The 24,923-nt window shown below is 36.2% G+C and overlaps 1 protein-coding gene across 1 annotated transcript; it reads left to right on the forward strand.

Moving 5' to 3' along the window:
- The first annotated feature begins 12,573 nt into the window (after window positions 1–12,573).
- On the forward strand, window positions 12,574–20,731 carry LOC133788809 (ubiquitin-like domain-containing CTD phosphatase). Its single transcript, XM_062226409.1, has 7 exons — window positions 12,574–12,967; window positions 13,136–13,280; window positions 13,668–13,782; window positions 13,910–13,973; window positions 19,294–19,459; window positions 19,752–20,052; window positions 20,580–20,731. Exons 1-6 carry the CDS (start codon window positions 12,711–12,713, stop codon window positions 19,995–19,997), a joined length of 993 nt encoding a protein of 330 aa, XP_062082393.1. The 5' UTR covers window positions 12,574–12,710; the 3' UTR covers window positions 19,998–20,052; window positions 20,580–20,731.
- The last annotated feature ends 4,192 nt before the right edge of the window (window positions 20,732–24,923 follow it).

Consider the following 24,923-nt stretch of genomic DNA (forward strand, 5'->3'; position numbering starts at 1 on the left):
GAGAAAATTATAGAATGGGAGGCATTTTTCTGTGGACTTGGACACAAACCGATTTAAGGCCGTGACTTTTCCAGTTAATCTCTAGACTTCTTTACGTGACCTGGGTGACGACATTTCTAACAGCGACCTGATTTTTTCAGGGTTTGCCTTGATCCCCCTCGAGATAACTATAAAGCCCATAAATTTCCTTGACAAGACTCCAAAGGTGCACTTCTGGGGGTTCAGCTTCATATGATACTTCCTCAGTACACCAAAATATTCTTCCAGACCAAATACATGGTTATTGGCAGTTTTTTACTTGACAAGCTTGTCATCGACGTACACTTTCATGTTTTTCCCGATCTGGTCAACGAACATTTTGTTGACTAGCCTCTGATATGTGGCACCAACATTCATTAGCCCGAATGGCATGACTATGTATCAATATACATTGTGTTTGTTCATGAAGCTAGTGTGCTCTTGGTCCATAGGGTTCATCGCGATTTGGTTATAACTAGGTGATTTATTCTTGGTAGTGGGAAATAGTCTTTTGGACATGCCTTATTCAAGTCGGAGAAGTCAATGCAGGTCCTCCATTTTCCATTTGGCTTTGGAACCATAACAGGGTTGGCGATCCAGGTCGGATATTTTGCTTCTCTAATGAACCCGCATTTCAATAGCCGAGCAACTCCTTCCTCTAAAGCTTCTCATCGCTCCTTCCCCAATAACCTTCGTTTCTATTGTTTCGCAGACACATTTTTATCCAAGTTTAGGTTGTGCATAATCACACTTGGACTGATTCCCACCATATCTTCGAGTGACCAGGCAAAGATGTCAATATTTTTCTTTAGAATCTCGATCAACTCTTTCTTTCGTTCGACTTCTAGATTTTTCTCAATCTTTTCCACCCTCGAAGGTGTCTCTGGGTCGAGAATTATTTCTTTGAGCTCTTCTAGAGCCTGGAGTTCAAATCGGTCTTCACCTATTCTTGGATCTATTTCATCTGATTGGGCGACCTTATTGTCAGTCTCCCGAGATTCTTCCGCCTCTTCAGCAATTTCCATTGCATGAGACTCCTCATTTTCTTTAATCACCACCATGCCCTACTGCCCAGGTTATGACTTTCCCTTCATGAGAATGTTGTAGCATTCCCTAGCAGTGAGCTAGTCCCTTCTTATTGTGCATATCCCCGAGGGTGAAGGGAACTTCATGGCCAAGTGGCGAACAGAAGTTATGGCCTTGATCGCCATCAACGCTGGTCTTCCCAAGATTGCATTGTAAGCGGTTGGGCAGTCAGTGGTTAAAATCCACCTAGCCCACGAGTCACTCTTATTCTTGCTTAGGAACTCTTGAGAAATTTTTTTATGACTATTTCAACAGAGTTTGGCATACAAGATGTCGATCCCTTTACTGTCAATTCCTCTTATATTTATAGGAAATTATGATGGACATTACTGGGTCATCGTACTATAAAATAGTAACATACATGATTGGGCAACTTCCCAATTAAATGGATACGTAAATATCCTAATTAAGCCTATTACCATTTACATAAATTAATAAATGTATATAAAGATTGTGCACATTTATGTTGCATATTGGGCATCCGAGCATGTATGGATTCTTCCATGTGCGTCTTTGAACCACCTCGAGCTAGATGTCATCCTCGAACTGGATATAACTGGAACAGGACAAATTGACTTAAATAATACTTGGGCTCAATGAAGGCGATCTGGATACTTTGATCTTTGTTATCCACACTTCAAACGATCTGAAGGATCATGAGCTGTCTCGAACTAAGTGATTCAGCCTTGAGCTGTCTGGAGTATGCAAGACATCTCTGAAGTCTTGCATCCATTACTTATTACGTGTCAACTATACCTTGATTAAAATAGTTGAGCTCGGATTTTTAGGGTACAACACTAACTTTTTAAGAAATTGAGGATTCAAATGTATAAGTTTTAGAGACCTAAATGCAAGAAATAACATATGTTGGAGATTTTTACTATTGATGTAAAAAAAATTATCGGTTCTTTCAAAAAATAAAATATTAACAAAACATTATTGGAAAAGGATACAGTAGGAGAGTTTCTTGTTTTCAAGAGAGAGCTGTAAATATGGCCAGCCCAACCCGTATCATAAAAAGCCCAAAAAAAATGAGTATTGTCGTATCAGCCCAGCCCATATTATGATAGGTTAGACCCAGCACAACCCATGGGCATGAGATATTCGTATCAGACCCAGCCCGGATCGTGCTTTAAATGGACCAATCTATTTTTTGAAAGCGGGCCAGTCCATTTTCTTATACGAGCCTAAATAATCCAAGCCCAAATTTAAAAAAAAAATCAATTTTTTTAATTAAAATTAAAACCCTAAATGATATCATTTTTTTTCCAGGCCCAATATAGAATGATTTAATTTATAATTATCCAATTCATCAAAAACAGTTATCAAAAGAATCTCATGAGATGAGTATAAATAATTTATTTTCACAACTCGTCAACCAAGAAATATCATATATAACTTTGCTTGAAAAACACAAACATTAAAAAAAGTTGTAATAAACTTACAATGTCAATTTTAATATAAAAGTCCATACTTTAACCTAGAGATTGAAAGTTTTGATTGCTTTAAAATTTAAATCGCAACTCCTCAAAATTAAATTGGCACATTGGTCTTTGGCAAGCAAAAGTAGTCCATATCTCTGGCAAGCAAAAGTAGTCCATTACTCTTCAAGTGTGGTATCAACATCAGGTTAGGAACCAAAATTTTTGTAACTATAAGGAAACAAGTATCAATAAGTCAACTGAAGTACAAAATAAATAAGTAATCTAAAACAATAAAAAGAGAAATGCAAGTGATTTTACTAGTTTAGCCACCTCACTTCAGTTTTGGAGATAGTTTTAAAGCCACCTGCATAGTCTCATGTAAAAAAACACACTGCTAATTTAGTAAATAAAGACATTAGAATGATTGTTATTGCAAAAAAAGGTTGTAGCTAACAAAAAAAAATATGATTGAAAAAACAATAAAAAATAAAACAAGCAAGTATTAACACTTTCACAGATTGTTGGACTTGGAATAGATGGTGGTGAGCTATGTTGTGCTTCATTTAACTCTACTACTTCCTCTGAATATTACCCTCCATAGTCCTATAAAGAAGAGAACAAAAGTTTAAACTATTAAACATATAGAAGAAGAAAAAAGTAATCATGTCATTTTACTTGTGTCTTAAAAGAAGAAGTATAGTTCAACATCAAAGAAAAAAAAATTAAGAAAGAACAATAACATCAATATAACATTCAATATAACATGTAGTAACTTCATATAATTCATTCAAATTCCAAAAAGACAAAAAAAAAAAAAAAAAAAACCTTTAATGACAAACAAGCCACACATGAAGAAAGAGAGTAGTTGTTCCATCATAAAATTCTGTTAGTTCCAAGGCTAAACATAAAAAACAAAAATTTATAACCATAGGACCATATATTAGTATATTACTAACAAACTTTATGACCCTTCGTTCCTTCCATTATCCATATGACCATCTCATTCAAACTTTGTGACCTTGTTTTAAAGCCAAACCTTTTCAGAAAGGAATACTAAAAAAAAAATATTAAATCATTAACGCTTCATTCCATATGACCATCTCATTCAAATTATATATGACCCAACCCATTTTATATTATTACCCATTTCGAGCACGAGAGACGGGTGCTTGAGAGATAAAACATATACCTTGATCTTGTGAGTTTTAGCCAACTGATTTGAGCACCGAGAGAAAGATGCAAATCCACTCCACTCTGACCAAAAAATGAGCATATCATTCCTCTTACTAGTTACCATGAAGTCAATAAACTGAGCTTTAAAATATAAAATAAAAGATAAGAAGATCTGAACTATAAGAAACAGAATAGATGAATAACAACAAAAAAAGAAGCTAATATTGTACCGTGACTAAGGAAGACCACCTTGGAGATGCCGTAGAGTGTGTTGTTGCTGGAGATTGAGGGAGACAAGGGAAGGATATGGTGGAGAGAAAATACTAGATAGAGAGGGGGATGGCGAGCAAGAGAGGGCGGCAACGAGTGAGAGGGAGGGATGAGGGCGTGAGAGGTAGAGAGTGGAGGAACAGGGGAAATATGATGAAACCCTTATTTGTGAGCCGTCAATGAGAGACTAATCCTAATGGAAATTTGATTTTTAATGCAATAAGTGACACTCCGTTTGAAAAATACCTTATTCCTATAAGTCTCTCGTTTTGGTCCTACTAATGTCGTTACTACCCAAAATACCCCTGGCATAATTTTCCCTCTCTTTTTCTCAGTCTTTACTCTCTATCTCTTATTTCCCTCTCTATCTCTCAAACTCTCGTACACACAAAAAAAGCAGCCAACCACCATTAATTTGCATTTCGGATCTAGGGGCAAGTTGTGAGTCATTTCAAGTCAAGAAACTTCATTTTGGATTTCGGATCTAGGTGAAAAAATCGTATGGGTAAGTATATATTTGTTATATGTAGTGAGGAAACTTGTATGGTTACATTACTTGTCTTATTTCGAACAGATCTGTGTATGCCTTCATGTTTTATTACAAATTTTCATGGAATGAATTTTGGATACTTCGTGCGTTTTTTTCTGGATTTTTTTCCTGCCTCGATGAGTTTCGATGAAACTCGATAGGTCTCGATGTGTTGCATGCATGCTGGCTCGATGGTCCCCAATGGACCTTGATGTGCCGCGATAGTGTTAGGATGTTAGTACCTCGATGGTACTTGATTGTACCCGATAAAACTCGATACGTGTATAAGAGTTTAATTGGATTTAATAACTCGATGGTACTCGATAAAACTCGATAGGTGTATAAGAGTTTAATTGGATTGTTTGCCTCGATTGTACTCGATAAAACTCGATAGGTGTATAAGATTTTAATTGGATTGATTGCCTCGATAGTCCTCGACTGTACTCGATAAAACTCGATATGTGTGACCTCGATAGGACTCGACATATATCAATAGAAATTGATATTTTCTGTTTTATGTTGTAGTTTAACTTTTTGTCCTTTTTTGCAGATTCGATTGTTTCCGTATTTGTTGCATTCAATGGTGTTTGGGAACTCGAAAATAGGGAGTGGATTTTCAGAGATGCTGAAAATCAAGTTCTGCCCGTGGAGAAGGGTGTGACATATGAGCAACTGCTTGACATGCTGTACGATGAGCTTGAAGTGGATAAATGTGTGCATGACTTGAAAATTGAGGTCCCGTACACATGCCTATCACAATCCGTCAAATCTACCATTATAAAAAATGATAGGCATGTGCGTGCATTCATTGTGTTAGCATCGAAATCTGTAGAGAAACTCATTCCTCTATGTGTCACATTGATTAAGAAGGGATGTGTAAGAAATGCATCGGCTTCTGCCAGCGTTAATAAAGAAGTTCGATTTGAAGAGAACATTTCTCCTTCATGTCATGGTTTCAAAGGAACTCAAGGTGATGTTGGAACATGTGTTCCCGAGACAAATCCAGATGTCATAGTCCATGATGATATCCCGGTTAGAGATACCTTCATATGTGCATGACACGGCAGAGTACGATCCCTATGGCTATGAACCTTATGTCAACGACGATCCTATTGCTGATGCAACAGATCTTGGTGGGCCAGATGTTAGGACAGATTTTCCAACACAGAGTTCAGATGTTCTGGTAGATGAGGAGCGCAGAATAGAATACCGGCAAACACCTGGGACCAGCAGTAGTCGTCCAGGTCCAAGTAGAACCGATGATAGTTTTAGATGGAGTTCTCTATTGGACTTAGGTGAAGATCGTAGAACATGGAGTGCTCCCATGTTCACCAAAGAGGATATAGAGGCCTCACATCAACATCATTCCTCAACCAGCAAAGCTTCAGGAGAATTGCACCTTGGGAAGTTCTTTCAGAACAAGCTTGAATTGAAAACCAAAGCATCCATATTTGCGATGAAGAATAATTTTGAGTTTATGATGAAGAAATCTGGGACTGATGTGTGGTACATTACCTGCAAGGATCCTGATTGAGGTTGGAGATTGAGAGGTAAGAAAAAAATGTGATCTGAAATGTTCGAGATTACTGTATACAACGAAGTACACACTTGCTCACAAGAAATTCGAGATAAGGACCACCGTCAAGCATCACCATGGGTTTTTGGGCACCTAATCAAGAGGAAATTTGCTACCGATGGTACTCGGTACATGGAAAACAACATAAGGGAGGACATGAAGCACCATTTTGGGGTTGAAATGAGCTATGAGAAGGCGTGGAGATGCAGAGAAAAAGCTCTTATGTATGTCAGAGGGACACCTGAGGAATCATACTCCAAGTTACCTGGATACCTATGTCAGTTGGAGCATAAGAACCCAGGTACAATTATTGATTTTGTAGCAGAAGATGGTCGTTTCTTGTATTGCTTCTTTTCCCTCGGTGTTTCTAGGTGTGGTTTCCAGTACTGTCGTCCTGTAATTTGTGTTGATGGCACATTCTTGAAGAATAAGTATGGTGGCCACATGCTCTGTGCTGTTGCATTGGATGCAAACAACCAGTTGTTTCCAATTGCGTTTGCATTGGTGGACAGTGAGAACCATAACTCTTGGACTTATTTCATGAGAAAATTGAAGGAAGCCATAGGGGACGTTGAGAACCTTGCTTTTGTATCGGAGAGGCATAAAAGCATTAATCATGCTTTGGAGCTTGTGTTCCCAGATGCGTATCACGGTGCATGTTACCATCATATCTGTATGAATGTTGTGGCAAAATTCAAAACTGACCACGTGCAAGACATCATGGGGTGTGCAGCGTACGCATTTTGAAGAACGAAATTTCACAAGTTCTTTGACAAGATTAAGGTAATTGATCCGCCCATTGCTCAATATCTAGAGGGAATTGGCTTTGAAAGGTGGAGTAGTGCTTATTTTCCTGGTAACCGATACAATATCATGACGAGTAACTACGCAGAAAGCTTTAACAATAAGACCAAGGAGGCAACAGTCGCCACTTTTCTTGAATTCATAAGATTCACTCTTCAGTCTTGGTTTGCAGATTGACGTGAAAGAGCTGCAAAAGCAACAACTGTGTTATCACCTGAGATGGAAAAGGATTTGAAGCAAATAGGTGATAAAGCAATCTTCTTAGATGTCCAAGTCCTTAGTCATCATGAATTTCTTGTGGTCGATCGTAATGGTGATGGTGAGGTGAACTTGGCCACAAAATCATGCTCTTGTGGCATGTTCCAAACCATTGGGATACCCTGTGTACATGCTTTTGCTGCAACCAGAAAAAGAAGCATAAACATTTACTCATTGTGTTCCCCTTACTATAGAATCGAGGCATTGAAGGACACTTATAAAGATACTATTTACCCTGTTGGGAACAAGGATGAATGGGTAATCCCTGATCACATCAGAGATACGGTTGTCGGCGTCCTCGCTGAGAAAACCCCTGTAGGAAGGCCCAGGAAACAAAAAGTGGGTAGGCGAAAGACAAATCGCTATGCTTCATGCGGGGAAAAGATTGTCAAGCCACGTAAGTGTAGCAGATGTGGTGGTAGTGGACACAATAGGAAGTCGTGTAAGGCTAGGATTTAAAATATTGTGTTATGTAATTATTTAATTGATTTTGCTACATTTATCATATGGAATACTTCGTCTAATACTTTGTGTGTTTGGATGTCGAGGCAGACACATTATGTGAATTTAATATTTTTTTATTTAATAACTTTTTCAAAAAATATTGTTTGGAAAAAAGCAATATACAAAAAAATAATATACAAAAATAATAAAGAGCATCACGGGGCCAAATTCTGATAGAACAGGTCCACACACCACTTGGTCTTGAAATGCTGGATGTTCTCATCGATAACAGTATCGAGTGGTAGCCTGGCAACCAGATGCTCGATATGTTTGATGGCAAGCATACCACAATCCCCACTGCATATAATCGATTTTGTGTCAATAGAAGATAAAAATAACTTTAATTTTCCAATTTCAAAATCCACTAATTAAATAGGGGAATACCTTGTCTTAGTCTGAGGACACTCCTCTGGAGGAATACGACAATATGAGAAAGGCTTTGCATTCTGCTCAGGATATATCTGGAGGTCCTCGTGGTCGTCAAACATGCCAGAACACCATAACAACGAAGGCAACAATAAGCACCAAGGCTTGATCGCTTCATCCATCAGAGCGGGACTGAGCACGCTATGATTGGAATCATAAACGTTGATGCGCCACGTTGGAATGGAGACTTCAATGGCGATCCAATGTGCGGCTTTCTCGATGTGCAAGGCAAAATATACTTCACTCACATTTTGCCATGATACAAGGAATTGATTATCATCGCCCTTCAACATTCTCAGCACATCGTCGTCCCATGTATACTTAGTGTCGGTCTCTCTGAAATGATTCCAATGACCTAGGCACACCTGGGGGAAGGTGGTGTTCATGATCGCAGCATCCTGCCGAAATGCAGCATGGTAAAAGTGGCATCGGTGGTGTAGCATGTGCAAAGCGGCATCAATATGCTAAAAAAACATAAAAATTCGTTAGTACCATCAATATATTTTAAGATTGAATTGAAAACATGAATGTAATTTACATACCGAAACCCAAAGCCAAGTCTGGACTGTGTGCAACTGTAAGAACCATGCCACACCGTGCGTCCTAGTATACATGTTGCAGTCTCTCTTATTGTCGATCTTCCCGACGATCCACCTATGGAAGCTCTTCTCCTGCTGTGGGTCACACTTCCTCAGTGGTTCAGCAACTAGCCCCTGTTTATCTAGTCTGATCTTCTTTGTTGGGTCGGTGAAGTCATCAAAACGCTTGGCCCTGCGTTTCTTCCTGACAACTTCAAGGCCAGCTGCCTCCTCGGGCTGCAGTACTCGTACACTGGGACTGTCAGCATCACTGGGAGCTATAGATGTCTGGGCCTGTGGAGTGGAGGGTTGATCATCGCGCTCGTAGTCTGCAGGCAAGATATCAGACTCTGTATCTGATTTTACGTCGGTGGATCGACTTGAGACCAGTGAAAGCAGCTGCGCCAACTGAGCGATGATCGTGGTCTGATTCTGTAGTAAGGTTGCCTGGCCCTCCTCAACCCTCTTAAGCCTCTGCAGAAGCTGCTCATAATCAGGCTGGGCAACCAGACTAGATGAAGCTGCACAGACCTGTGAAGTGCCCTCATCAACCCTCAAGACATCCTCATAAAAAATGGAGGCTTCCTTTGCAACTTCTGCTAGCTTCTCTGCCTCCTTCTCAGGTACCATTACTTCATCCACTGCAGTCCCAGCCTCCAACTCAGGGAATAACCTGGAATCAACTTCTGGGAGGCTATTGTAGTAGACTACCTCACCTGGACATGGCTTCAGCATGGAAAATACCACTAACTGCATAGTTGAATAACATGTGTCAGAAAAACTTTAATAAAATAAATCGTTAAAGCATTAATTTGTGACATTTAACAAGATAAAATGGAACTTACTCAACGATTGGCGAATATAGGAGCCAACAGAGTTGTCGAAATAGTGATATCAGTCTTCGTAGCCCAACTGAGCATCCTGGGAATCTGATTCCCACTGTTCTCACCGAACTTACTCCCGAGAGAAGGCATGGCCTCAAAAGCCCAGTAAAGAAGCGCAGGTGCATAGCAAGTGAAACTATACTTCGCCTCCTTCTGTTTTTTGCTTGATCTGTCTTTCTTCTTCTCCTCATAGTGTTTCAATTGCTTCTTCATGTCCTTTTGAAGGCCTTTGCTAACCTTCTTAAATGACAACTTCCCCCAAGGATACTTGAAAAAGTAATCAATATCCTCAACCATCCTCAGGGAATCTCCCCGTATCGTTGTTGTCTTCTCTGGGGCATTCAGGACCCCCTCTATCAAATAGCACAATCCCAGCTTAAATGCATCTTCTAGGTTTGTGGAGGCCATCAATGCATCTTCCAACTGACCAAAACTAACCTTCGAATCACCATTAAAATATTCCTCGATGATCCGATCACTTGAAAGATGCTCTTTCAATTCATCTGGGGACGGTGATTTCCCAAAATTTAGCCTGGTAACTAGGATAAACTCTGCAATACCAAATCTACACAGAGTGTTGCCCATGTAGAACTAACCCTCTTCAGGCTTCTTACTTTCTACCTTACGCAACATTAGCTGATGCAGCAGAACCCCAGAAAAACTAAATGGTTTTGCCTTAAAGAACTGTCCCAACGGGCATGCTATGCCCTTTCAATAAGATCATGCCTCTTAAACTGCTCTATAAGGGTATCCAAGTAGGCACTACCCCTATAAGTGACACGCCCAGGAAAGTGTTTCTCCAACGGCACAATAAGTTTAGGCATCTGGAAAAAAAAACAAAAAAAATGTTAAAAATGTAAAACAATCTGGTAAGGCAGTTACTATCGAGGCAGAAACAATCGAGTTCTATCGAGTCTTATTGATGCCTATCGAGGTGGATTCCAAAATCACAAAGAATAATATAATCGGGTTACTATCGAGTCTTATCGAGGCCTATCGAGGTAAGGCAAAAAAACCAAAGTCTAGTCATATCGAGTCCTATCGAGGCCTATCGATTCCTATCGAGAAGGGTCCTAAAAATCCCAAAGCAGTGTATCATCGAGTCTTATCGAGTCCCATCGATTCCTATCGAGGTAGGTTCTAAAAATTCCCAAATCCGTGTATCATCGAGTCCTATCGAGGTAGGTTCTAAAAATTCCAAAAGCCGTGTATCATCGAGTCCTATCGATTCCTATTGAGGTAGGTTCTACAAATTCCCAAAGTCGTGTATCATCGAGTCCTAGCGATTCCTATCGATTCCTATCGAGTCACAGTCTAATCCATTCCTCATCCTATACTATCGAGTCCTATCGATTCTTATCGATTTCTATCGAGTTTCATGAAAATATCGAAAAAAACCCAGATTTCTTCATTGCCAGCCCCGATCTATCCTATGAACAAAAATCAACAAAAAAAACCAGGCACATACACATATTACAGATTAAAAAAGAAAACCCTCACCTTCGCTTTCTTTGAGGTTGTTTCCTAAAAATTTGGTTGCTTGCTCGACGTTTTCTCCTTCCCCTTCTCTGATCATCAAGTCCGACCTTTGGGAGCCCTTGTTCGTGTTCGTGGAAGACAATGAAGGTTGGGTTCTACGGATTCAATCGAGTCCTATCGATTTCAAAGTTTGCTTGGTTCGGGTATATTGTGAGAGAATACGGAGATTTTGAGAAAATTATGCCAATGGTATTTTGGGTAGTAACGGGATTAGTAGGACCAAAACGAGAGACTTATAGGGATAAGGTATTTTCAAACGGAGTTTCACTTATTGCATTAAAAATCAAATTTCCCATCCTAATATATGTTAGAGATAGAGAGGAGGAAGATGGAAAATATGATGAAACCCTAATTTGGGTTTATCTTTGAGCTAAAATATTTTGTAAACCATATAAGTTATATTTACATTTTTAATTTTAATTTTGACATATAAATTAATAGTAAAAGCCAAATAAAAATAAATATATTTATGGGTTTAATTTGTACCTTTTGTGTGCTATGCTTATTGGCTTTTTACATTCATGCTTACATGTTATGCTTTTATGCTTAATCTTTTAGTACTTTCGTGTTGTGCCTTCGGATTTATCATATCGTATCATGCTTAAGTCTATATTTTTCGTATCATGTCATGCTAATCTGCAACATCGTGCCGGGCCATGCCCATGCCCATTTTTTCGTGTCGGGTCATGCTCGTACCGGTTTCGTGCCGTGTCAAAAAGCTTAGCCAGTATATACAACACTATTTCAACATATGGATAAATTATAACATCAATTTTTTTATATGACGGTGTATATTATAGTCATAGAAAATATCTCACGAGCTTTAATTTTTTTAGATAATTTACTATGCTAAAATAAGGGTTCAAATAGTTTGTTGCATGCATGATTATTTCACTTTTCTGCGTGTGAAACAATATTTGAATCCTAATTTCAAAACAATTTTTTTTCTTTAGAATTTTCCAAAATCTGTTAGGAAATTTACTTTAACTATAATATAAATCAACATATAAAAAAATTAAGATGGTAATTTATCACGTATAAAAAATAGTAGACTTCCTTAATTAGTGGAGACTCCCCTGCCGAAGTTCCCAACAATATTATTACAAATATAAAAATAATAGGTAATTATAAGTAGGCCCTCCTAAAAGGGACTACCAATGCACTATTTTCGTAATTTTGCAACTCGAATATAGTATAATTTTTTTATATGATGATCTATATTGTAGTTATAATACACATCAATTTTTTAGAAATATTAATAATAAAATTTGTTGCAATAAAAATAGACAAGATGCAATAAAAATGTTTCAACCTTATTTTTGGATTTTTTTTTAAAAATTGATAGAATGACTATATAATAACACTATAATATATATACAAAAAATTTGAATTATACACAGAAGATGGAGAATTTCCCAAAAAAAAAATAATTTGTCTACTTGTAAACATATAATTGGAAAAATCCAATTCAACAATAATAATAATAATTAAACTCCACAAAAACAACATCATAAGTAAAGCATCATTTTAGTCTTAGCGAAGCCTGCCCACAATTGAATCTGTTCCACCGTCGCTGCTGCCACCACACTTGAAGCAGTGCTCAGTTTCATTGGACTGGAAACACGCTCACCGTAGTCTTTAATGGCTGGAGAGGGATCGGCTGTCACAGAGGAGGAGATAACGCTGACTGTGAAATGGAGCGGAAAAGAGTACACTGTCCGAGTTTGCGGCGACGATTCCGTCAGTGAGTTAAAGCGGCGAATCAGCCAACTCACCAATGTCTTGCCCAAACGCCAGAAGCTTCTCTACCCCAAACTCCTCGCTTCCAAGCTCGCCGATGACTCTGTCTTGCTTTCTCAACTCCCACTCAAGTCTTCTCTGAAGATGACCATGATTGGGTTCTCTCCTATTTTCATTTTTTTTCCTTTTACTTATATTTTACGGAGGCAATGTGTTTGACAATTTAACTCAACCAATTTTTTTTTCCTTTTCCTATACACCCAATTTTCTATTCTGGGTTTCATTTAATCGTGACGTATTTGGACATTGAAATGAATAATTTTCAGTACTGTGGAAGATGAAATCATAGTGGACCAATTGGAGTCTCCGGAGATTGTTGATGACTTTGAGCTTGGCCAAGATGAAGCAGTCGATATCAAAGACAAGGAGGTTAATAAGCAGAAATTGAGGAGGCGCATAGATCAATACAAGGTAGTGTTACATAAATATATATATGAATATAAATATATATATATGAATATAAATATAATTTTTCTAAAATATATATTATGTATTTATAAAGCTGTATGTAATTATTAGTATGTGTAGTTTTTATTTTTTTGACAAAATTAGTATGTGTAGTTTAATATCATAGATATATATACAGTGATCCTATTTTCTTAATCAATAACTCGTACTTGTTCTAGAGCAGAACTTTCCAGAGTATGCTCCTTTCTGTCGATTAATTAAATGTAGATGTAAATCGATTGTAAAACCTTTTCATAATGAACATCGATAGTAGCTACGTGTATGAAATGTAACCTGTTTGACACTTCTTATGTCTTTTTTCTTTTTTTCCTGTCTTGTAATGAAATGTAGATTGATCTTCGGAATCCATGCCGTGAGGGGAAGAAACTGCTTGTTTTGGATATTGATTATACTCTATTTGACCACCGGTCTACGGCTGAAAACCCTCTTCAACTTATGCGCCCTTGTAAGTGATTTTATTTTATTTTTGAAAGAGAAAATTTGTTCTTTTTTATTTCTCTCGAGTTTATGCGCTCTTGAGTTCCGAGAAAGTCATAGGTCTTTATCTGATGGTTAAGTTTGACTTGTCTTAGATCTTCATGAATTTCTTACGGCTGCTTATGCGGAATATGATATCATGATTTGGTCTGCAACCAGGTCAGATATCCACTCATCCTTTTCCTCCCTAATTAAATACTTTTTTTCTTCAAGAATTTGTCTCAGATATGTTTTCTACTTCTATATTGCCCAAAGTGCTAGTATACATTGCAATGCTAACATTCCTAATGTTTATGATTAAGATCTTTATTACAATATCCAAGTCAAGACAAAGTAATGTAACAGATATTATCCCTTGGAATAGATACGCCAACTCTACATCTACCTTTATTACATATTATACTGCACATAGCAATGATGACATTTCTCATGTGTTATAGTTTAGTATGAGATATTTGTTAAGATATAATTTAGTATGAGATTATCTCTGTCTAAGAATTTCTCTCTCCAGGATTTTCCATTTCTACGCATGAGTTTCATTGTCGAACGAGATTAATCAATGTATTAGAATCGTTAATGGAGTTTTAATATTGAACATAGGGTGTTCGTCTTAGCATTTACAGTAGATGGAGGTTCAGTTTATATCTCAGAGAGAACTAGGCTCTATGGTTTTGAATTAATTGTTATCATAGATGAAGAGCCACAAGTAAAAACGATACTAACATGTGGCTCAAATATGAAAGGGAAGCAAAACAAGAGGTAGAAGATATTGAACATGCAATTCTAAACTTTTATAAATCACTGTAGCAATTCGTGGAGGATGGAGTCCTTTTTTGGGGGGATTTGTTGGCTCAAACTAGCATGGCATCCTCAACACCTAGCAGATTTTCTTGAGACCCTTTTAAGAGCAGTAAACTGATAGGCATGTGTTTGAAGGTAGTGAAGATAAAGCACCAAGTCCTGACAGTTTCACTGTGGATGTATCTCAAGATAACAGGGAGGTGATTATAGTAATATGGGATAACATATTAAACTTATATTTGTTTAATCCCTAAAATGGTCCACTCAAGTAAAGGTCAAGAACTTTCAGCCCATTAATCTCATCACTAGTATTTATAAGACAATCTCCCAGATGCTTAAGACTACATAATTCTTATACAGAATGGAACACAAGGATGGAGTTTTTGTACCAAGAAGACAAATTTTTTATGTGATCTTAAATACCAATAAAATAGCGAGGTGTAGGCATTCTCGGAAGGGAGGAGTGATGTTCGAAATTGATTTTGAGAAAGCTTACGCTTTTGTAGAGTGGAACCTGGAAGACTTTGTGTTACAGTGGAAAGATTTTGGAAAGTGTTGGAGGTAGTGGACAAGAGGATGTATATCATTAGGGGTAGGCTCGAGGTAAGTTCGATTGTATTAGGATATTAAGGTAAGGCAGTCCCTTATCCCCTTTTCTTTTTGCTTTAGTGGTGGACTTGTTGAGTAAAATGGTTGAACAAGCTGACGGAGTGTCTCTTGTCCAAGGATTTATGGTCAATAGAGAAAGTGGACGTTACTCACTCACAATTTATTAACCATACTTTTTTTTCCTTGAAGCCAATAAATAAAATGGTCTGAATTGACTTAGAGTATTGAGAGCTTTTTGTGCATTGTGGCATACGGAGTAATTTAAGCAAGAGTCAGGTTATGGGGTCTCAATGTGGATGAGGAGTGGCTAAGCAACAAAGCTGACAAGATAGGTTGTGCAGTCTATTATTGGTTGCTGAAATACTTGGGTATGCCTTTGGGTGATAATCCTAGAATTGTGAGCTTTTAGGATTTAGTGGGGGCTGAAGTTTCCAAATGGTTAGATGGTTGGAAGATCACCGACCTATCTAAAAAAGGTAGATTGACACTTTTGCAATTAGTCTTTCTGCTTTACCTACTTACTATCTTTCGTTGTCAAAGCTCCATTGCCAGTTGTTGATACTTTAGATTAGTTGGTTAGGTATTTCTTTGGGAAGGTGGGAACTTGGCTGGTGGCTAGCTAGCTTGCAGTCTCTTGCCCTAGAACAAAGGAAGATTGGGAATTTGACACTTTAAAGAAAGAAATAAGGCTCATGAGGTGGCTCTGAAGGTTTCCTAAGGAAAAGAATTATGTGGCACAGCATAATAAAAGCAAGTATAGACTAAACGATAACAAGTGGGACCCAAAGTTTGGTGAGAGATTATCCTCTCGATGCCATTGTTTCTGGGTCGTTTAGAGGGAGATAAGAGGGTGTCTCGGTTGTGGCAGAGCACCTTGCTTGCGACTTTTAGGCCTTATGGCTTGAAAGGAATAGTAGGATTTTCGAAGGTGTCTCTAGCTTAGTTGAGTCTATTTGGGATAAGATCAAGTTTTGGGTTGCAACTTGGGTGTATAAATCCAAGTGTTTTGAGGGGGTTTCCTTTTTGGATCTTAGTAGAGATTGGGGTAATTTTTAGCTTTAGTGTTGGGGGAGGGGATCTGTTGTGGGTGGTTAGGTGGCTTGCTTGTTTTGTTACCACGGTATTCCTCCGCCAAAAGTGAGGGCTCTCAATAAATTTGAGAGGCGGTCAGCCTTTGACAAAGGCCTCTGTCTCTTTTCAAAAAAAAAAAAAGATAATTTTCGTGAGCCCAGACAAGTTCAAGGTCTTAGTGGTAGTACTAGTTCTACTTATGAAACAATAATACTTTGGCATCAACGGTCAGGGCATCCTAGTTTTCTTAATTTGAATCATCTATTTCCTAGTTTGTGTAAAGGTGTGGATTTAAAATTTCTTTATTGTGAACATTGCTATTTATCTAAGAGTCATCGTACTTTTTACAAACCTAATGGATATCGCATGTCTCATCATTTCCATCTAATTCATAGTGAAGGTCACCACTTTGTTTGGAAAAAAATCGTTTGTGTTGGATTTACCTGATGAATGCTAAATCTGAAGTTGAAAACTTGTTTAAAATCTTTTACAAAATGATTGAAACCCAATTTCAAAGCAAAATAAGCATTATTTGAACTGATAATGGCATTATTTGAACTGATAATGGCACTGAGTATGTTAATTAGTGCCTAGGACATTTTTTACAGTGTAAAGGAATTATTTACGAGTCTAAAATGTCGTGTCATCCCTCAACAAAATGGTATTGCCGAATGAAAAAATCCTCATTTACTTGAAGTAAGTTGGGCTCTAATGTTTTCTACGAATGTACCTAAATATTTATGGGGAGATGTTGTTTTAACTTCATTTTATCTAATAAATAGAATGCCTAGTTGTTTATTGAACTATCAAACTCCCTTGAGTTGTTGTAAAAACAATTTTCCAGTAAGTCGTTTAACCTCTAAACTTGCTTTAAAAATATTTGGTTGTGTGGTTTTTGTTCATATTCCTTCGCCATTTCGCTCCAAGTTGGAACTTAGAGCAGAAAAGTGCATTTTTTTGGAATATGTCTAATAAAAAAGGATATAAATGAAGGAATCCAATCACTAAAAAAAAAATCCTTGTGAGTATGGATGTAATATTTCTTGAAAAGCAACCTTATTTTGAAAAAACTCTCCTTCAGGGGAGAGGAGTAATGAAGATCAGTTTTGGGATTTAAATTACACAACTCCTATTCCTATGATCTACTCTTTACCTGATTATCAAAACAATCAGAACCTAAATGACGTTTTTAATATTCCTACCCATGAAAACATTGATGAATAAGTCCTCAGCATGTTGAGACACAAGCAGAAGTACCACCAAATAAACCTGAGCTTCGTGTTTATGCTAGACGACAATTTTATCAAACTAATGAAGATCAGTTGGTTGCTCCACCCCAATCGTCTCCCAAAACTGGTCACTTGGATGCCTCAAGTAATTCTTCTCTTGGCAATTTCAATAATCCTATTTTTTTTTATAGATCTAGATCAACCTATTGCTCTTAGGAAAGGAACTAGACCGTGTACCCAACACCCTATTGCAAAATATTTATCCTACCATAGATGATCCGGATTGGAAGTTAGTAGTATTAGAAGAGGTTTCATAGAAATATGACATGGGACGTGGTAGATCTACCTCAAGGGAAGAAGACAATCGGCTGTAAATGGGTATTTACTATCAAATATAAAACAGATGGCAGCATAGAGAGATACAAAGCGAGACTGGTGGCAAAAGGTTTTACTCAAACCTATGGCATCGATTACCAAGAGACCTTCACTCTCATTGCTAAGTTAAACTCAGTCCGCATCCTACTTTCTCTAGTAGTTCATCATAATGGACCCCTATTTAAGTTAGACATTACAAATGTCTTTCTAAATGGAGAACTAGAAGAGGAGGTGTTCATGGAGTTACCTCCTAGGTATGAAGGAAACTTTGAAAATGGAAAGGTTTGCAAATTAAAAAAATCTCTGTATGGCATCAAACAGTCACCACGAGCTTGGTTTGAATGATTTGGGAAGGCAGTAAAAGGACATAGCTATACACAAAGTCAGGTTGATGATAGCATGTTCTATAAACACTCAAAAAGTGGTAAGATAGCAGTATTAATTGTCTATGATGATATAATTTTGACAGGGGATGATCATAGTGGCGCAGCGGAAGCGTGGTGAGCCCATAACCCACAGGTCCTAGGATCGGAACCTGGTTCTGATACCATAAAAACTCGGAGTAAAAACAATTATGTAATTTTTATTTGATAGGGTTAGAGCCTTTAAATAGGAAAATACAAAGTATGTGATAGATCTGTCAAATAATTACAAAATATTATAGACCATTCTAATCACTAAGAATCAGGAAAGAATAATACTATATAGGGAAACAAATAATTCGGATTCCATAGGGAATAACCAAATTAATATTGTACAGAAAGTTCCAAATCTTTACTGATTTGGTTCAGATTTTCAACAGGCAATACTTATTGTAATTTTAAGCTTTTTGGTTATCTCATTCTTAATGGGTGTTCTCATCCACTTTTGTTTGTATTATTTCTTTAATCTTTATACAAGTCGTTGTTTTGTTTTTGAAAGAAGAAAAAAAAAAAGATTAAGATATATGTATGTTACAATATTTAAGTCAAGACAAAGATATATGACAGATATTATCCCTTTCTTGGAATAGCTAGGGCACAATGGTTATACTCTAAATCATGACCCTTACTCTATTCGCACACTAGTCCCATAAATGGAAATATATGAAAAGTTTTTCTTTGTGAATGTCAATAGATTTGGTTATTTGAAGGAACTCTTAAATCTCAATAGTGCCATAAATGGACTCTATCTTCTTAGTTAAATGATTAACCTAAGTAGAGCTCAAAGTTGGGACTAAGTATTCTAAGACTTCGTGGGCAAGTTTGAATTCAGAAGGATAAGTACAATTCCTTTGGTTGTTAGCTTGTATGGATGTTTTTGAGAGTATTATTTTAATTAATTGGCAGCTTAACATCTCAAGTAATTGTATACACATATCTCATTGGTACTATTTACTTGCATTCGTTTTGCAGCATGAAGTGGGTTGAATTGAAAATGGGACAACTTGGAGTACTCAACAATCCTAACTACAAAATCACAGCTCTTCTAGACCACTTAGCAATGATTACTGTCCAATCAGATACTCGCGGAATCTTCGATTGCAAGCCTCTAGGCTTGATTTGGGCTCATTTTCCTGAGGTATGAGCATGTATTTATCTACATCCAACACCCACCCACACCATATAGAGGTGTTATTAACAGTGATAGGAAAACTAAATTATGAGCTTGTTTTGTAACAGTGATAGGTTTCAAACTAAGAAGCATATTATACTTGTTTTGTTGAGACCTGGTGAACTTTTGCCTTTCTACCACAGTAATATAGAGAAGTTTTATTTTTAATGCCTCATACAAATGGATATTTTGCATTTCAGTATGCCACCCTACCCTGTGTACTGCGCATTTGACTATTTTGTCTCTTGTTTTATTTCAGTTCTACAGCTCAAAAAATACTATCATGTTCGATGACCTGAGAAGAAATTTTGTGATGAATCCTCAAAATGGCTTGACAATCAAGCCATTCAAGAGGGCTCATTCAAGCCGTGAGAGTGATCAAGAACTTGTGCGACTAACCGAATATTTACTTGCCATTGCTGAACTTGATGACTTAAGCACCCTAGATCATAGTAAATGGCAGTTTTTTAACGAGGACAGTGTGAAAAGACGGAGGCATGCTTGATTAAGAGTAAGAATTTTGGAAGTCTTTAGTTTGTTGCTCATCTCCACTATTTGAGGTATGTTTTAGTGACTTTTTTACTTTTCTACAACATATCTGCCTAATTTCTCGTTGTTTCTGTCTCAGTGATATTTCTAGGAACTTCTGAAATCTATTCAGTATTAATTATTTTATTTTTTTGAAAGACATCCTGATTGTTTAACAATAACTATAGATTTAGGAGAAAATAAGTTTGCTGTGTGTATGTTTGTCAGTACTCTATTCGTAAATATATTATGTGTGCACTCATCTATTACAAATATACTAAAAAGTTTGGCCTAGATGGTCGTTCAAGCTTACACTAAGCACTCATGGAGCAACTCTTTTGATTAATTCGAGTGGCCATATGTTATGCTGAGCAACATAATATAAATGCTTCTCTTCTATAATATATATATATATATAGAGAGAGAGAGAGACAGAGAGAGAGAGAGAGTTCGCTGCATATTATTGATTGAATAATTAAAGATACTAATTGATATAAATATCCAAAGGAATACGAGGTATACATATTATTTTAACAATGTTTTGTGTTTTACTTTTCAGGGATGTCAACTTTTGTTTCTGATAAAGTTCAAGCGTCCCTTTTTTCCCTCCATGGTGATGGTGGTGTGAATTATTATTTGTCATTTCTGTTAAAATTTATGTGTTTGAATGGTAAAGAGCTGCTCTTCAATTATTGAGAGGATTTCTGACTATCACATTAATCTCAATCCAAAAGTATCTCTTAAAAATTATAAAAAAAAAAAATCTATATATATATAGAAATTTTCTTAGGTAAGGCCATCATTTTTGCGCCCACTGAAAGAGTATTTTCTATTTTCGGCACTTTGAGAAATTTTAACTTTTTTTTTTGGATGATGATACATTATAGTTATAACACATAACTAATTTTCAGAAAATTCTGAATAATTAACGGTGCTGAATTCAGAGTGCAAACAGTCAGTTGTACGTGTGTCTAATTTTTTTTATACGTGTGGAAAATAAATTATTTGAATTCTGATTTCGGTACTGTTAATTATTTGGAATTTTCTGAAAATTGGTGAGATGATTATCATAATTATCATGTAGGCTGTGATATAAAAAAAATTAGGTTATAATTTCTAAGTACTAAAATTAGAAAATGTCCATATAGGGGCAAGAGTGATGCTACTACTTGATATATATATATATATATATATTCTCTCGTTGTGATACAATATACTTTCAACAGCTATGATGATTTCTGATTTGACATTGGAGTTCAAAGTTTTTTTATGATTAGTGATATTGAAAAAGTTGGAGAAGTGTGTTGTGATTGTGAGAAAATCTGCATAATTGTGTTTCAGATTCTTGGAAGTACTAGCTAATTGTTTTTTTTTACACAAGATTTTTTACTTTTTTGACTTTTAAAATAGCGACTTAAACATGTGTAGTTTTTTTTTTTTTTTTTTGAATAAGATAACTTCATTAAGAACAAGAAGTACAAGGGGCAAACAACCATTCCATACTAACTCATTGACAAGCCTTGTAGCTTTTTGAGTTATATTGTGAGCAAATACATTAGCGTTTCTAGGTACATATGACAAGGCTAGATTGGGGAAAGATGACGATGAGTTATGAATATCCTTAAGTACATCTCCTAAAACTGAACCATCAAAAGAAATTGTATGCAATTTATCCACTATGGATTTACAATCGGTTTCAGAACCGTTTTAGACCTGCTTTTAAAGCCATTGCCTCAATGATCAATGAATTATAGTGTCCTGGTAATGCAATGGCACATCCTGCAACAACTTTGCCTTTTGAGTCTCTCACAACAGCTCCAGTGCCCATCTTTTTGTTTTCGAGATGAAACTGCCGCTTCCACGTTCAGCTTAAGTTTATTAAGAGGAGGGGGTCTCCAATCAGTATTCTTCTTTGAAGCTCTATATGTTTTTTCTGCAAAAAAAGTTCTGGAGCCTGCTTATAAGAAAAAAGGAAAGTGGTAGCAGTCGTGGCTACCTCAGAAGGAGTAGCATATTTCCAAAAAATTATAGCATTTCTATGATTCCAGATTCCCCACAATATACAGAGCAAAATTTCAAGGTTTTTCTTATCCAGATATTCGAAGGTCAAAATGAGATAATCCTAAATATTTATGTTTTTAAATTGATAAAATATAGTTTGAAAAAACATAACACTTCCAAACTTTACGAGCTTTGAAACATCTAAGTAGAGCATGAGATACTGATTCTTCTTGAGCACCACAAGTAGTACAGATAGGTGATGGGAATGTTTTTCGGACATATAAGTTTAAGGAAACAGAAAGGTTTTGGTTAAAAGCTCTCCAAGTAAAGTGTTTAACTTTAGGAGGAATAATACCATGCCATAAAAAAGACCACCATTTCTTAGAGGTAATGGAATTAGAAGGTTTAGGAATAGAACTTAAGCTGCTAAGTGGTAGCAAGATTTAATCGTATATTCACCAGAGGAAGTATGGCTCCAAATCAGAGTGTCCCTTCCTGTACCACCAGAAATTGGAATTGATAGAATAGTAGAAACAATATCATCAGAAAAATATTGAGTTAATTTATTTACATCCCATGCTCCTTAAGGTGTAATGAAAAATGAAACTCTAAAGTCACTAACTTTAAGTTAGGGATCCAATAATCTTGAAGAGTTTTGACCGAGCTACCATTAACTATTTTCTAGTTAAGGCCCCTTTTAAGTAACCTTCTACCCCAAAGAATACTCCTCCAAGAATAAGAAGAGAATTGACCTTCTTTAGCATTTAAGAAATCAGAATTGGGACAATATTTTGCTTTAAGAAGGCGTGAGAGTAATGAGGAAGGTTTTCGCATAATTTTCCAAGCTGGCTTAGCTAGCATTGCTTGATAATGGCACTAAAGATCTAAAGCCCAAACCCCCATAAAACTTGGAAGAGCAAAGGGAAGACCATTTTTTCCAATGGACTTTACAATTTTGATTAGAGGAATCCCACCAAAATTTAGAGATCATGGATTCAATATTGTTACAAATTTGATTCGAAATACGAAAACAAGCCATATTATTTATTGGAATTGACTGGATTTAACTTTAAGCAAAACTTCGTTTCATGCTCTAGAAAAGAACTTTGACTGCCAGGTGGTGAAGTAAGAACATATTTTATCTAAAAGAAAAGAAAAAGAATCATTCTTAGATATATTAAAACATTGGGCTAGACCTAAATATTTATTAACAAAGGATTTATTTTCTAGAGATAGATGACTAAAAAAGAGATTCTTATTATTCACAATAGTATTTGGAGAAAAAAGGATATAAGATTTGGAAAAGTTGACAAGTTGACCAGAAGCTTTCGAGTAAATATTTAGGGCATCCTTTATGGCTCAGCACGATGTTGACGTAGCAATACAAAATAGAAGGCTATCATCATCAAAAAGTAATTGTGAGATTGAAGGAGCATTTCTAGAAATAGAAAGACCAGAAAGAAGACCTAAATTTTCCTTAATACGTAATACAGATAAAAGATCCTCAGAACAAAGTAGAAAGAAGTAAGGAGATAAAAGGGTCTCCATGTGTAATACCACGTGAGGGTGTTATGTGCCTACAAACAGCACCATTAATAGAAATATATATAGATACAGAAGACTAGCATTTCCAAAGTGGAAAATTAAAAGCAAACATGATAGAGTCTACAAAAGGCTAATCTACCCTATCAAAAGCTTTAGCCATATCAAGTTTTAATGTTGCCCAACCTATTCTACCTTGCTTCCTATGATTAATCGCATGTATTATTAATTGAGCAATTAAAATATTATTAAATATAACTCTATCCGAAAGAAAAGCACTTTGAAAATGAGATATTATATTACATAAGACCGGTTTGAGTCTATTAACTAAAGTCCTAGATATAACTTTATATACATTGGAACAAAGACTAATAGGTCTAAAATCCTTAAGGGTGTGAACATTATGTTTCTAGGTATAAGAACTATAAGAGTAGTGTTAATAGTTGAAGTATCAGCATCATTATTTAAAAAATCTAATACAACATTGACCAAATCAGCCCTAAAATGTTCCAATTTTTTTTTATAAAAGTATGCATTATAACCATCCAATCCAAGGGCTTTATCTCCTCACAATTGAAAAAGATTAGTCTTAACTTCATCGGGAGTAAAAGGTTGACCTAACATCTAATAATGATCAATGGAAATGGTTTGATTCAGACTAGAAAGTATGCGTTTAAGGCATTAGGGTCAACACCTTGGGAAGAAAAAAGATTAGAAAAATATGAAAGTATAGAACTTTTAATATCTACAAACTTATTAACTTTAGTATCATCATCAAAGGTTAAAGATCTGATATGATTAGTCTTACATCTGTTAGAAGCAAGTTTATGGAAAATTCTTGTATTTTTATCACCAAAATTAAGCCAAGAAACTCTAGCACGATGCTTCCAATAAATTTCTTCTTTAAGAACCAAGTGTTTAACTATGGTTGTAGAGATTTAATATTATGGAGAGATAAAATCCTAGATTTAATTGATTTAAAAGTGGTTTCATTCCATTTTTGTATTGAGTTTGTACAAATGTTTTGTTTATTAAAAAAGTTAGAAAGATGATTAGGATTTGCATTATTATCATCACTAGGAGATAACCAGGAGTTCTTAACCGTGTCAAAAAAAATAAGAATCAATAAGCCAACTATTTTAAAAAAGAAACCTTTTAGGAATGGATTTTTGCAAAAAAAAAGGGAAGAATCCGAGAGGACAACTTTAATGGCTCTATGATCCAATCCATAAAAAGGGAGATGAAAAAGTGTAACATTTGGAAACAAAATATGCCATTTATGATTAAAAATACACCAATTTATCCTTTCATGAACACTATTATTTGTCCAAGTAAATAATTTACCAATAAAAGGAAGAGC

Source organism: Humulus lupulus, chromosome 7, assembly GCF_963169125.1.
Source record: "Humulus lupulus chromosome 7, drHumLupu1.1, whole genome shotgun sequence".
In the NCBI taxonomy this organism is placed as follows: domain Eukaryota; kingdom Viridiplantae; phylum Streptophyta; class Magnoliopsida; order Rosales; family Cannabaceae; genus Humulus; species Humulus lupulus.

Coding starts and splice junctions, on each gene's coding strand:
- LOC133788809 (XM_062226409.1), top strand. CDS start 12,711: ATGGCTGGAGAGGGATCGGCTGTCACAGAGGAGGAGATAACGCTGACT. Junction 12,968..13,135: donor CTGAAGATGACCATGATTGG/GTTCTCTCCTAT, acceptor AATAATTTTCAG/TACTGTGGAAGATGAAATCA. Junction 19,460..19,751: donor TTTGGGCTCATTTTCCTGAG/GTATGAGCATGT, acceptor GTTTTATTTCAG/TTCTACAGCTCAAAAAATAC.